Genomic DNA, 15,480 nt, shown 5'->3' on the forward strand with positions numbered 1-15,480 from the left:
CTGTTTAAAGGCTCTCTGATGGGCGCATGACCAGCAGATAAACACGTTTCAAGCACAGTCAGCTGAAGCTGAGAGTGGGATTTTTCCACTTGATACGTCAGTAAACAGGGATTACTGTTTATTTTATTTACGTGTGTACAAAGAAGTGTCCTTTAAAGTGTAAACAATAAAGAAATATCAGATTCATCTAGTTACTTTGATTTTAGGACAGTCGGAATTTTATTTTTGATATTAGCATTACTTATCATATTTTTTTTAGTTTAAATGTCAAAATTAGATAATAATACTAATAGAATATACTGATTAAATCAGTTATATGCCAAGAAACAAAATTATTGTATATTTATTTTCTATTGAAACACTGGACTCCCAGTATTGCTTATAAATCAGTTAAACATCGAGCTGTGAATTACTTTGGGTCACGTGATTTAATCTGTATATTAGCTGAATAAAAAAATGATTTGATTATCTTTCTTGAGTAAAGCATTTTACTGTAACTGTATGAAACCGTGACTTCTTCAGCAGACATGGCAACCCTTGACCCAAGCAACGCCACTTCCGGTAAGGCGGTTTGTTTTGATAAGTTTACAGTGAGAATTAGAAATGCTGGGGGTTGATCATTAGAAAGCGAGTTTCTGTTCTTTAACTAGTAAATAATCTGAGATCGGGCTTTTCATAACAAGTTTATTGTGCGATAATTTAATGCTCAGGGGGACAGGACATTCTCATTTCTGATGTGATTTAAATTGGATATTCAAAACTGTTTGGGTATCTACAGCAGGGGCGGATCTAGAAGGGTGGCATGGGGTGGCAAGTGCCACCCTAAAATGATCCCTTGCCACCCCAAGTGCCACCCCAGTTTTGCATATGACAGTGTTGTTTATTAAAATAAGATAGCATTAACAGTTTGAGCGTAGTTACAGTCAACAGTGAATATAAATGCTAAAATTGAAAATACTGCATAGTGTTACCCCCCCCTCCACCATTAACAAATGGTTCAGCCCATAGCAGGACCGGGTGTTGTGCCAAAAAGTGATTGTCTGCCAAAAACTGATTTCCAATGTTTGTGTATGTTTTATGTGTAATATTTTTACGTATATTCGTAAATAGACTTCGGTGAACAGGGTTTACAAAGGGGTTATATAGAGAATTAAAAAATTATCCATTTTTCAAGTATCTTTACAACTCTGTGTTATTGTACTTACATTATAACCACTTAAAATATTTTTACAGAACTATTGTAATATTTGCTGCCATTTCTGCTGTGCTCTTGGCCAACTTACTCTTACAAAAGACATTTTAATGTTAATGAGATTTTTTTAACTGCATACATAAAGGTTATATAAAAGTCACTGCCAAAAACTGATTGCGGCTTCTACCTTGTTACACGAATGTTGTTTGTGGCTCAAGATGACTTTATGTCATCCATAAGGGATGCATTTGACATATGTTTCACATAGTATAGCCCAACAAGTTACTTATAGCAGTTTAAATACGAGCAATCAGTTTTTGGCAAATACCGGAAATCAGTTTTTGGCACAACACCGGCTTTTTTCTTGTTTTCAGTAGCAAGCGATGCTTATGATTGTGCCAGAGCACATTCTGAACAACACCATGGGAATTTCGCTTTTTACACAGGTGGGTGGATGTTACACTCTGGAAATGGAAGGAAAGTGAGTGTTATTAACCCTCTGTGGTCCACAGACACGCTGCACCTCCAAATCACATGACTGATGTAAGCTGACATAGCAACAAGCTGCAGCCACGCTGAGTTTCTATTTCAGCCCACATTGAAAATTCGGACTTCAAAGTTTTTAAATTTTAATTACAGGCCAGTAAATCCAGAGTTATGATAATATATATAAGCCATGCTTTGTTCTAAATACTGTCATCACGTTTGTGTGTGTTTTAAGCGTTTTGTAAGGACAGCCAACCGTCCAGTAAAATACAGAATCGTCCCACATTCAGAGAAAATATACTTAAACTAGAATGGAAAAAGACACAAAGCTGGGGTTTTTCTGCGTCTTTATGCTGCACAACTGCCTCTTCTTCTCTCATTCTCTCCCCTCCCTCTCCTGTTTCTACTTCAATCATGAAACTGATCAATGATCAGCTGATCGGCTTTTCTCTCGTTTGTTTATCGCCCACTTTGCACAAGAAGGAGGAAACCAGCGGATGTCGCGCTAAACAACAGCAGCACGTTTAAGCTTGATCAGCTGTTGTTAGAATTTATTTAATATTACTTTCTAGTATCAGCTGATGTTGGCTGGAGCCACAGCTGTAAAAGCTGCTGGTCATGATATCGGTTTGGATATGTGGTGAGAGGGAAACATGAGGATGAAACCAGGAGATGTCCTTACTGAATCATCAGAGCTGAACAGGTGATGGAGAAACAGGTTTACCTTTTAGGTGACATGAATGAGTTGAAGGGAAGTTATGAACTGTTTCTGAGAGACAAATAACACCAGGATCCTTTTCTATGTAGCTGACAGCTGGTAATTGTGCAGGGGCGGGTCTAGCAAAGTGTTGCCAGGGGGCCAGTTAAGGCGTTAACAGGGAAAGGGGGGCACAAAGAAATACTTTTCTTTCTTATTCTCATTTAAAATGTCTAGCTTTTAAAAAGTAATTATCTGAATCTTACAACAAACGATTGATACATATATACCATCATAACAGTGTACATCACTGTCACAACAGCGTTTGTTTTCATTCAAAGGCTTTATGATTTTTCCTATAATGGCGGGCCGGTCAGTCAAAACGCCCGATTTTTTTGTCCCAGTCCAGCCCTGTATGCAGCTCATCTGCAGTCTGGTGTTACCTATATCTTCCTATTCAGAAGGCAGAATTTCTGAGCTCTGAGTACAGGGGGCCAGGGGGCCAGGTAGGGCATTAACAGGGAGAAGGGGGCACAAAGAAGTACATTTCTTTCTTATTCTCATTTAAAATGTCTAGCTTTTATTAAATAATTATCTGAATCTTACAACCAAAGTTTTATCTGACATAAAATGTATAGAAATCATACATATACCAACAAGACTGTACATCACTGTCACAACAGTGTTTGTTTTCATTCAAAGGCTTTATGGCTTTAATACCTGGTGGGTCGGTCTCGTCAAAATGCTCAGGCCGATTTTTTGTCCCAGTCCAGCTCTGGGCACGACACGCAGTGAAATAATCTGAGAAGGTGCATTAAAAAAAATAAATGGTCGGGCCAGCGGTGCACATCGCAAATTAGCTCGCATAGAAACATTAGTTGTGCTGCTTCTTAATGACGGTATCTTAGCTAACAACCCCAACTATCAGATTCAGGTTGTAATTGGCTAAAAATAAGTTTAACTGTCTTCAGAACATTGCAAAGGCCTTATTGACAGTATTTGGCTCTACATATCTGTGTGAGCAGATTTTCTCTCACACGAGTCCTCAGGTAGCCGTCTGAACGCTGGACACTCGGGGACCTGTGTCTCTGAGTGGGAGAGCAGAGATCACATTAACATGTGTATCTCTGTATTAACAAACATGGCATATTGCCTCAGTTTTTTTCTTATCATTGTTGTGAGGAGACCATAAATAGCATTTGCATTTTCTGTTGTACAGTTCATTTGCTGTTATGGATAAAAGGTGTCTTTTTTTTTGTTTCAAAATAGCTGAAAACTATTCGCTGATAGCTGCAAACATCTGTGAACAAATATAATTGTATAAAGTTGTTCTATATAGTGTGTAACTATTGATATAGAGCGTAAGTAAATTTATTGCTAATGCAATCATATGGCACACTGACTTCTGAGGAAATTTTAGATGGCACTCATCAGAAAGGTTGCCTACCCCTGCTCTTTTTGAGCTTGGGTTGAGCTAAGGCGTTTAATAAATGTTAAACATCACTAATATATTTCTAGGCTCTCTGAAATGTGATTATGCACTGGCAAAATTCAAAATAGAAGAAGACAGAGCTGAGTTCAAAGTCCATGGCTTTATTAGAAAAATAGGTTTACGTCACCTCGCTGTACAGTATAAAACAATTCATCTGCAAACTGCAAACACACTCGTTAGCAAAAACAAACAAAAACACATTGTTGACCCATAAAATCAAGTCTGGTCTAACATGGAAACAAACACTAATGTGGCTCTATTTTTCCCCATAGAGGAGGTGGCGGCGGCAGCGGCAGCAGCAGCAGCACGGCCCTCAGAGATAGGACAAAGCTCAACATGAGACCAAGCCTCTGGGCTCATGTCAAAGGTCAAAGGTCACAACACAAGGCAGAGACACAAAAATGCACTGAAAGGAGCTTAAAGGAGAAATCCAACCTCACATTGTCCTTCCAAAGGCTACAATGCATTGACTCTGGAGCCGCCGATCTCCCACTACTTTAAAGGGACGTGTAACAGATCATTCTTTTCTTTCTACTAATCGATCAGAGTGATTGATCTCTCTGTGCGAGGTAGAACAAAGAGGAAAGCGTCATGGTGGGGGTAACACCACCAAAACCTAGCGACCAAACCATTTACCTCCAAACAAGTTTCTAAACAAAATAATTTAATTCATTCATTATATTGTCATTATTAAAAGTTCTGAAATTATTCAAAATGGTCAAACTGGTGTTTATCGATGTCATAGCGGCATACATTTCAACTTTTATGCTCAGAGATCATTTCTCTCATGAGAGCAGATGCAACATAATTAAAATTTCAGCTCTAAAGGACGACAGATATTTACGTGTTTAGAAACAAGTGTTTTTAAAAACACTGATTTATGGGCGTTTCTACAAAAGATGAAAAGGGGGGAAAAGGCATCACCCCTTTTACTAAATATTTTCCAAATATAGTATTTTAACAGAAACATCAAGTGGAAAACGAGTTACGAGTATTCCTGCAGAACACATTTTAAAATGTTTTTAAACCATGGCCGACCCTGTAAGTAGCCTTGTTCGAGTGGCTTGACGACAAAACTGCAGTGGCCTTTTACGGCTGTTCGATATAACGATATATATCATAAGACGATATAAAAACGTCTATTGTTTCCTATTACGCTATCGTTTGTTTCGTAGTGTCCTAAAATAAAGTGTTTACAGTAATATTTTTTCATCATTTTGATGGTCACTGTAGTGGCTATATTAATTTCTTAAAGTTCTCTCTTTCTCATATTTAATATAACCACACTACTGACGCACAAGCATCTGTTTTTACGTGTTGTCGTTAGCAACAACGACGGTAAAACCATGGCGTGGCTCCGCTGTCCGCTTGTTTGTTTTCCACATAAACCTTTCACAATAAAGCTCAAGATCCTGTTGAGACTTTTCAAAATAAACTGAATCATGTAAAAGAGTATGCAGAGAGTTTACGGATGAGAAGAAGAAAAAAAAAAAAAAAAAAGCCGTCAGGTGCTAAAAATAAACCTTAGACTCAAATTTTGAAAGAAAATGGCACTGTTACAACTTATGTCTAAAAATGTATAGTTTCACGCATCGGTTAAAACACTCGAATCCAGGTAAAGGACGCCTAGCTGGAAAAACTTCATGCAAGTCGAGTTGGACGAGAGTCACAGAATTTACAGAAAATATTACATTTTTGTGATTTATATCGTTGTCAGGACGATAAATGTCTTATATCAGGATATGAGATTTTTGTCATATCGCACAGCCCTAGCTGTCTGGGTTAAAATAAATAAATAAAAATAAACAAAGAAAAAGAGCTTTTATCTGACACTGAGCATAAAAACTTGTTTTAAATTTTGTCCTCTGAAGAAATTAATTTTCTCCTTTTGATTCAAATAAAACCACAGATCAAAGTCTGCATTTCCCTTCAACGTTTAACGCTGAAAGAACAGACCAATGTTAAGATGTTTTACTCTCACTCTAACATGTCTGACTATATTTTTACTCTTTTTAACCAGTTTTAAAATCGCAGGAGTATAAAACTAAGTGTTAAAACTACTTTCAGGCTCTTTGGTTGGTTATCTTCTCAATCAAAACAAGCCTTAAACTCCCACCCTTCCAAATACTGAGCAGCCAGCGGTAAATTTCTCCTTTACACTCGCACCAGTGAGAAGTCATGAGTCAACACCACAGGTAAATTTCTCATAAGCACATACATACATGGCATGATAGTCTACAAAGGCATACATACAATGCAAAAACATGTAACCCATTTTCTTCCAGACCCTCTTAGACATGGCAGGATGTCACATGACATCCTAAATCTGTAGTTAAGACAGCTGTTGGGTCAGGCTGTGGAAGACATGAAGAAGAGGAGGGCTGTGGTTTTCAGGCCTTACAAATAAAAGACAAAACAATCTGTCCGTTAACTTCATTGTCACTCAGTTCATGTACAAAGACAGCAAAAAAGGCATGTTCAGGCTCGCTCCCACAGGACCGGCCGGTGCCAGGTCTCAGAGAGAGCTTCAATTAAATCAAGTGCTCTGCTGCAAGGCTGGAGAGGCTCGAGCCCTGTCTCAGTTTCCTTAAGTAGATGATCTGAGGCGTTTCCGTGAAACCGAGGTAGCTCGTGAACCAGTTTTCCTGCGAGACCCAGGTGTCGGCACCTCACATGTCTCAGTCCAAAAACTCAGAAACAACAAGTCCCACTGCACCACTCCAAGCCTCAATTTAAAAAAAAGAGGGGAAAAAAAAAAAAAAAAAAAAAAAAAAAAAAGTGCAAAGCCTTTTCCAGAAGGATGTCCATCGTGACCTCAGTACATCTCACATGGCTGCCTTAGGGTTGGAGGAGGTGGGGTTTATCATCTTCAAACATGGCAGTTCGAAGATGATCAAAAACAAAATGAAAAACCTTCCTCCTTTACATTAAAAATAAAAAAAAAATAAAATTTAAAAAAAAATAGATAAAATAAAAGGCTGGACAACCATTGGACCATTCAGTCAGCTGACCTTACCATTTCATCCACCGAAGCCCGCAGCGTGCGTCGCCGTCAGTCCTCATAGCAACACATCAGGACCAGCCTCGCCCCCTTTTTCCTGCTAGTCAGGTAACAAAAGGAAGCAATTAGAGAACTGAAAACAGGATCGCATCACATCTACACACATTTACAGTTTCTGGAGCTCACACGCACAAGCTCAGACGTTAACATGCACATGGCAATGCCTTAAAGAGAAGACGGCGAGCAGAGTCAGCCGGGCCGGTTATTAAACGTAAAACCGAGGTGCAGTAGGTGAGACGCGGCTCAAGACAGACAGAGGGAGGGAGGAGGGGGAGGAAGGTAAGGGGGCAGGTGAGGGGGGTAAGAGCAGCCATCATTATCAGTAAAAGCAAAAGGGGAGTAAAATAAAAACAAAACACCTAGAAGCAGGTCATGCACAAGAGCACAATTATCAGACCTCCAGAGTAAAACATGCAAGATTAGTATCCAGGCCTTCAACAGCTAAGTAGATCCTTCTGGGACAAGGAAAAGCTTCACTTTGAAACAAATCAAATTGTGCTTTTATGCCCCCCCCTCCCAAAAAAAAAAAAAACCCCAACCAAAGCTGATAACAAGGACTCTAAGAGACTTGTAGGGGGCGGGGCTTAACCCTGACGCTGCTGAGAGTGAATTTCGGACACCAATTTGTGAAACAATGTTCTTTGGACATGAGAGAAACTCATAAGGATGGAGTATGTCACTACACATACAGAGCACTTGAGAGATGCCGACTATCAGAAGGTGATTTGAATTTGATGGCATGCAAGGTGACACTGTAGCACGTGGCCAAACATTTGGCAAACCTTTGGTCCATTTTCTTCCACAAGGAGCCTTAAATTTGAAGGTAATTTGAAGAGAGAATTTGCCGAAACATGAATTTGCAACACAATTTGAAGTTTTGTACACGAGTGCGTGTATGTTTATTAAAGCAGACAAACAGCAAAGAATACAAGCCAAAATGTAAAGCCAAAAAAAGAAAAACCATAGGACTACGATGGTCCTTTTTTTCTTCTTTTCAATAACAAGACACGCATTACTTTTTGACAATACAAATCGTATTCATTGGATTTAAATACATGTTTAGGAGACATATGCTTTGTTGCCGTTAGCTACTTAAAACATGGTAACCAGAATTTCTAAAAACAGACATAAAGCTATAGCCAAATAGACAGCTCGAGCACATTTGCATCTAAAAATTTTTTCAAACTCCGTTATGGAAAATCTTTTAAACGCCCATTGTATTTTTTTTTTTCTCTTTTCGTCATTTTAAAAAATAAAAACCCCAAAAGGAAGAGAGAAAACCAGTTCGCCAGAAACAGGTGGGAGTGTGACTAAGACGAGTCCAAGCGGATTATTAAAATATGTACAAAAAGGAGATCTTGCCAGATGTCACCAATTTTGAGGAAAACAAAAAGAAAAAAATGCAGGCAACCGTATGGGATTGAGGGCCAATCAGATCAAGTCTCTAAATAAAAAGACAAAAACAAACACGGGTTTTGTTATCAAAGCACTACGGGGTTTACTTCCACTGCTGCCCAAAAGAATCCTGATAAAATTCCTGGTTGTCAGATTTGTAACCGGAATAGTTACCAGAATGATCACCACCTTGGAGCGGTTGCTGAGCAATGGGTTGAGAGCCCCAGTTCTGATTATTGGTCTGGCGACGCTTGGAATCTGGCTGGTTGTACCCATCAGCTTTGCGCTTTCCTCCTACATTTCCACCGCGGCCACCCCGTGCACCACGTACCCCTCCTCGCCCTCTCAGCTGCACGCCTCCTCTTGCGCCGCGCCCGCCACGGCCTGGTCCTGGCCCGCCGCGCTGGGAGAAGTTTGCCCTCCCTCTGGGTGCCCCCGAGCCGCCACGTCCTCTGGCCGGGGAGGATCCGCCCCGTGCGCCCCTGCTGCCGCCCCGCCCCCGGCTTGGGGCCTGGAAGTCATCGTACCCATAGTAGGGGTCATCGTAGCCACCGCGGTAGTTGTGATAGTCATAGCCGTAGTAATCGTAGTAGTCCTCGTAACCGTAGTAGTCAGGAGGGTAGGCGTAGCCGCCTCTGTTCCCTCCTCGACCCCGATTTCTGCTGGGAGGGGGCATGTGGGGAGGGGGAGGGTAGTAGTAATAGTCATCGTACCTGATGAGAGTAAGACGGCACGGGTTAGAAAGACAGCTCTGACAAAAACAAAGGTTTGATTGCTCAGAACGCTTCGAGAAGACATTTCTTACATTTGCGTTTTGGCCGCTTGCCTCTGGGCTTTGCGCTCCTTCCTTTTCTGATCGGGCGGCTTGGCGAACACTATCTCGATTGGCTCTCCCTCCAACTCCTTCCCGTTCATTTCCTCCAGTGCCTGGACACAGAATAAAAGATTGTTAACGTCTCTGCACCTCGTTTCTAATCCAGCGCTAACCATCAGGGTAACACATACCTTCACCGCACCGTCCCGCTCCTCAAAGTGAATGAAGGCGTAGTCTTTGAGCTTCTTCACTCGCTCCAGCTTTCCAAACTCACTGAAGGACGTCTCCAGGAGTTCCTCCGTGACGCCATTAGCGAGATTTCTCACAAATAAAACCTTCACCTGCAACAAAGTAAAGCTCAGATTTAATCAGCTCATCTCCTCCTGCGCATTTATCAGCAGGCAGTAAAATCACATATTTTGGAAAATTTGATTGATTTAAAGAAGACAAAGGGTCACAATATGAACAAACAGATTTATGTTCAACAACACGAATGTAGTTAAATGTTAATATTTTATTATTTATATAACCTGCCTTAAAATTATACAGAGAAATGGCAAAGTTTTGTGATTTCAGTGGTATTGCTTGTTTAACGGCACTTTCTGCATCACTGAATTAAGAGGGGAAAAAAGGGCAAGATTCAGTTTTTATGAACCCACCGTCACATTTAAAAATACAACAGTTCATTATAATGCTGATGTGTGTCATCTAGCTTGTTATCTCGTGTTTAAAAACAAAAAACAAAGACAGCACAAAGGGCATAAGCACTGATGTTTTGCTGCCAGTGCAGGGCCTCCTACTGGAATCAGCAACACAGACAAGCTTTGCTTTGGAGAGTCAGCTACAAATGCAAGAATTTGACATCCGATCATCAAAAGGAGCCAAAGATTGAGATCTGATCTTAACATTTTCCTTCTTCATTAACAGCTTTAACTCTGGCTCTGCTGTCGTTTCAATAGAAACGAGTTCAGCATTAAAAAAAAAAAAAAAAAAGGGAAAAAAACCAAAAACAACTTGTAATCTTTAAATCCCACAGCTTTAGGTTATTTTTAGTTACTGGTTATTTAATGGAGCTTTTAATCACTAATTGGACAAAAGCCTTTCAGACCTTAAAGTGAGAGGTGGGATTAAGTTCATGGGTGGTTGGCTTAAAGATTGAAGAACACTTCAGATTCCCAATGCTCACCTTGGCCATGACTTCTGGGTCGGGGTCTTCGATGGGGTCTGCCCACTCCACGGTCACGAGGTTGCCCCAAACTTTCACCTTGCCGCTCATTAGCCGGCGACGGGCCTGAGCGGCCGTTTTGTGGTCTTCATACTCTAAGAAGCAGAAGCCTCGGTTCTTCTTTTTGTCGTCGGGCTGATGGTAGAGTATGACATCACTCAGGCCCTCTGGGTGAAGAAAGAAAACAAAAACATTGCCTGTGGTTCAATATTAAGAGTCTGGGTGTTTCTGAGCAGAATAACGAGAACAGCAGGGCATTCTTAGAAAAACAAAACTGTCAGAAAGCATTACCTGTGACTTTGGAAAACTCTTCAACAATCTGCTCCTTTGTTTTACTCTTGGGAATTGAACCAACAAATAGCCGGTTGTTGGCAACAGATATACACACCCCAATGTGCTTGCCAGGGCGAATCTCATGATTATTGCACTGCAAAAAAATAAAGCCAATGAACTCATTAGATTCAAAACCTTTCCAGCACACAGGTTTTTGAGGTAAATTGACCGATTCTCATAGAGCAGAACAACACGCCTCATTCACGCATTCATGCAGCACTTTTCTCTATGGTTTTCATGCGAAAGTGCTTTATATCTAATATTCACACAGATTCATGAGCAACCTGGGGTTAGCATCTTGCCCAAGAATAGTTGGCATGCAGACTGGAGCAGAGATCGAACCACCAGCCCAACCCATTCCAATCAGAATATAACCCCCTTCACCTCCTGAACTACAGCTTCCTCCGTTACAAAGTGACAGGTCTCCTGAACGCCGTCACTTTCTAGTAAAGCGGCATGCTCAGCCGCGTGCTCCTGACAAACTCACCAGCTTTACGGCCTCCTGGGCCCCCTCTTTACTGCAGAACGTGATGAAGGCATAGCCCCTGTTCAGGCTACTCAGCGGATCCATCATTAGCCGAAGGTCCCAGATCGGACCGGCCTTCTCAAACAGAGGAACCAGCTCGTCTTCGTACAGATCACGGGGAATCTTCCCAACAAAGATCTACAACAGGACAAAAAAAGAAAGAAGGATATTCTAAATATAAACACCCACAAGCAACTGGTTTTATTGAATATTTATTAGTTAACCAGCTGAAAATGGTTTCATTTCAACAGTGCAGTTTATGTTAATTAGGAGTTACTCTTAAAGTTGCTTCAGTGAAGTGGACTGAAAACACTTCATGTCTGTACAGCTTTTTCCTATAAACGCTGCCGAACAGGAAAATCACATTTTAAGCCTTTTTAAACACGTGCATGTTAAAAATCTCAGTAAAGTTATATTGATATAAAATATGCACAGAAATATTTGCAGTCTTATGCATCCTTGCATTTTGACATTGGTAAACACTGAGACAGTGTCAGGTTAGCTTGTGCTGCACACTTTTTAAGAAGTTTAAAACTGGCTACGCTCAGTCTTGTGATAATGCCGAAACAAATATTACTGCACCATAACTCATGAAAAGCGAAGAAAAACCTCGTGTGAGATACTGATATTGAGGAGGAGAACATGTGAGGAGGTAAAGGTGACCACACTGTGTGGCGAACCCCACGTAAAAACAGCTGAAGGGAAAAACTAGGCAGAAATAACTGAGCTGGACCGTCAGGGGCCTTCTGCACAATCATCTGTTAAGATGAGTTAACCGGTGCTAGTATCGGACCACAGGAACTACAGAGAATGCTGAAACTGTTCATGCTGTAGAAGAACTGACAGCCCAAAATTTGCTGGATTAAGTGGAGATTAGTAAAGAAATGCTCCTTGTTCTGCACCGTTACGCGACTGTATGACAGGCCGTGGATAAACTGAGCAGTGCATTCGTTCCCCCCGTCCACGTGAGGCCAATGACACACCAACAATTCACATCAACATCTACAGATCCAAAGCCCACATCACATTGCGAGACCTGTCACAGCGAAGTCAGCATATCCGAATACACCAAATATATACCCCAGTGCAGCTAAAACTCAAAGTACATCTCGTTAGGTCCTCAGAGTTTTATTTATACATCTTTTTTCCTCAGCAGTAAGAAACTGAAGCCTCGCATAATTTTCACCTCGTTAAAAGAAACTCATTCTGCTTCATGTTCTTCCCAACACTTTTTATAAATCAAACTCAGTGTTGATGTATCAGTTTTAAAACCTCTGAATAAAATTTCAGACCAAATATTGTCAAAATGATTGGTGGTGGTTTATAAAATCTTAAGTATAAGTAAATCATTTACTTTAGCTATGTTTATGCCTGTTCAGCAGAGCAGTAATTCCTGCTTCACAGGATCTGATGAAGTGAATCTTGATGCCACTCTGATCATGGGTTTAACCATTTAAAGCACCTCTGTCTGTGCCTGCCTTTTATTTACAGCTTCCTGATTTCAAAACAACCAAATTCTCCAATGACATGACGTGAAAATGTAACACCTAGAGCAACATCTCAGGAAATAATACAAGACCCTATTTTCTATGAATTGACGAGGAGTACCTCTGTGCCGACAGGGGGCTGAGAACCCGAGTACACGGACTCTGGCGGGGGTCCGCCGTATTTCCTCTGGCCGGTTGTAACATCAAGTGTGTAGCTGGTTCTCTCGAGGAGTTCTTTGATTTTAGCCTCATCTGGTCCTTTGATGGAGTCTGAAACTTTAGTCCCTTGTTTCTCTCTCTGTCTGTAAGTCTTCATCACCCCACAGAGAAAGGCACTTTTATTCTGGGGAATAAGAAACAGCAGAAAATTAGAAACCTGGACATTTAGCTGCGGTTAGGGGGTAAAAATAAACAGCAGAGCGTTCCCTTCATGTCTCGCATGATTTAAAACTCACCTGCACGTGTGACAGGTCGCTCTCTTTGAACTGCACCAACACTTGCAGGGCTCCATCTTCGTTGAATTCTTTCAAAGCCTCAATAGCTCTTTCATCGAGGTCACCGTGTGCTACCAGGCCTGACGGTCACAAAACACACCTCAAAATAACTGGCAAACGCACATGACCCCACCAGAAACACCCCCATACGACATTAGAAACCTGATCAACTTCATCAATACTCAGCACAGGTGAGAAGGTTCACAGAGGCAGTGGGACTCATGCAGTTGTGCAACAGAGGATTGAGGATCATCAATGTGATCCAAAAGGAAGCAAAGTAAAACAGCTGAAGGTATGAAGCAGTTTCATTATTATGGACATAAAAGTTTTCCTGTCATACTGCCAGGTTTCAGGAGGCTGAAGAAGCCCTGAGGTCTCCTTTCAGTGTTTGTCACCATCTGCTGGAGGTTCAGACAGTCCTGCCGACCTGCTGCGGACACACACAGCTGCTCTTTTGTTCCTGCCAGCTGGCCTCCATCTACCTTCACTCAGGCTTTTGTAGTAACAGGAGTTCTTTCATTTGATCCGATTTCTATACTTCAGTGTGACAATGATCAATCTGATGCTCCCTCAGCCATCTGTCAGCAGCTGATACGACTGGTTTAACTACTTTGAATCAGCTCCCTGTTCACTGTTGTTCATTTAGGGTGTTGCTTAATTCACTGTCATTGTTTTATTTTTATTACTGGTTAACAAAATAACCAGTAAAGACACTAAAAAGAGTTAAAATTGCTCTGAATTAAAATTTCATTAACTTGTGCTGACATTCCTTCAGGAGCAGGAAGGTTTTAGTGGTAATTAGACACTAATAAACATACCTGAACAACAAAGGAGAACGTGGCAGAGGATTTCAAAGAGTTCATGACAAATATTTTAACTCAGTCAAACTCAACTTTGGTTCATGGGCCACCCCATGTCATCTCAAGCAGGCTAGACCAGCACACCACTCCTGTGTTTGTAATGTTTGCATCACCTCTCCAGGTACTGTACTACATTTCATTCACAAATTTCAGATACTACTGACTTTCACACTGTGTGCTGGAGGGTGGATTTATCTGTGCACACACTGTGAGCTGAAAACGGAGGCAGGGCGTTCTCTTACCTGCTACATAAAGTTCATCCAGCTTCTCAGCGACATTCTGAGGTAAACCTGCCTCCAGTAAAGCCTGGAAGTGTTCCGAGTGGGTCACCTCGGCTGTAGTGTCCATCGGCTCCTCCGTCCCGTTCCCGTTAACGTGATCTGTGGCCATGTCTTCAGACATCTGCGCAGAGAAGTGAGCAAACATTTACCACCAGGAACAACGCACTCGCCGGACTAAAGTGGGACAATAACATCAAGCGTGCAGTTTGGCGCCATCGTCCACTTGGTTTACAGGCACGTCCTGCAGACGCTGCGAAACTAACACCACGTGTTAGACGCCAGCGGAAAAACAAACTTGCCCAAACAGCACACAAACAAGCAGCTAAGCAGTGAGCAGAAAAGGCGGCATCCATGTAGTCACCACGCGTCTGTGAGCTAACATCTGTGGCTCGTACAGATCACAGGCCTCACTGAGTGCGGTACGCATGGAAGTGCAAAATGCACGAGATTAGCATTAGTTAAACAAGGTCCAAATATCAAGCACGTGCAATTTGTGGTGGTTCTGTGTGTTTGGCCCATTACTCATAACGTAGAGCACATTTATTTTCCCATTAGTAAATGCAAACAGGCCCGTTTTTTCCAAAATGCCGGCTAGCCATGAAAACAAGCTGCTATGCTAACAGCACCCGGTCGTGCAACGCATCGAACATTAGCGTGCAGAAAGCTGCAGGTTAATAGCCGAATTTAACATCCCCTCTCGTTGCCTCGAGAGCGTACGTACCATGCGAATCTGAATTTGGGTGCACAATGCAGCTCCGCAGTGATTTAGGTAGTCCGAATGAGGGGAAATTTTCACGCCGGGGCTCTCAGGCTGGCTTCTTTACTCCCGGTGAAACAAAATGGCAGCTACGTAACGTCGCAAACTCCGCTTCTCCACCCCACCCCCTGCGTGTACGGGGCTTCTGAAACTGCTTTTCATGGGCTACTTTGGGGCTTCGAGCGGTGGCGTTGAACCAGTGATTCTTTATTTTATTTTATTTTATTTTACAACAAAGAGATGTCTGTATTTTAGTTTAAATATACTGCTTGTTTAAATGTATATTCTATACAATGTACGTGTAAATGTAACACTGCTTTTAGAGTAAATTAATTAATTTCAGATGATTATTTTTTCTCTTGCAATTTTATTATGAAGAT

General features: G+C 41.5%; 1 protein-coding gene across 8 annotated transcripts; it reads right to left on the reverse strand.

Annotated features, from left to right (window-relative positions):
* Positions 1-5,841: 5,841 nt before the first annotated feature.
* On the reverse strand, positions 5,842-15,207 carry LOC120724975 (heterogeneous nuclear ribonucleoprotein Q). Of its 8 annotated transcripts, none has more exons than XR_005694028.1 (12): positions 15,065-15,207; positions 14,305-14,464; positions 13,164-13,282; positions 12,830-13,051; positions 11,183-11,359; positions 10,654-10,789; positions 10,324-10,529; positions 9,329-9,478; positions 9,129-9,250; positions 8,498-9,036; positions 6,884-6,965; positions 5,842-6,787 (listed from the first exon to the last, which is right to left on the reverse strand). XR_005694028.1 is itself a non-coding variant. In XM_040017533.1 (12 exons), the coding sequence occupies exons 1-11, from the start codon at positions 15,065-15,067 to the stop codon at positions 6,927-6,929; spliced, it is 1,719 nt and encodes a 572-aa protein (XP_039873467.1). In that variant the 5' UTR covers positions 15,068-15,206; the 3' UTR covers positions 5,842-6,787; positions 6,884-6,926. The 8 variants fall into 8 exon arrangements, 6 of the variants coding, with proteins under 6 accessions (XP_039873467.1, XP_039873465.1, XP_039873464.1 ...); XR_005694027.1 differs by having other exon boundaries at positions 6,884-6,968; XM_040017533.1 differs by having other exon boundaries at positions 6,884-6,968; positions 8,655-9,036; positions 15,065-15,206.
* Positions 15,208-15,480: the final 273 nt, after the last annotated feature.

The sequence above is a fragment of the Simochromis diagramma genome, unplaced genomic scaffold, assembly GCF_900408965.1.
Source record: "Simochromis diagramma unplaced genomic scaffold, fSimDia1.1 OVJJ01000802.1, whole genome shotgun sequence".
Classification (NCBI taxonomy): Eukaryota; Metazoa; Chordata; class Actinopteri; order Cichliformes; family Cichlidae; genus Simochromis; species Simochromis diagramma.

What these genes read in the sequence shown, in the direction of transcription:
- LOC120724975 (XM_040017529.1), bottom strand. An exon ending in AGCGGGACGGTGCGGTGAAG is followed by an intron (nt 9,251 to 9,328) that starts GTATGTGTTACC and finishes TTCTGTGTCCAG; the next exon opens with GCACTGGAGGAAATGAACGG. An exon ending in CAAGCGGCCAAAACGCAAAT is followed by an intron (nt 9,037 to 9,128) that starts GTAAGAAATGTC and finishes TACTCTCATCAG; the next exon opens with GTACGATGACTATTACTACT.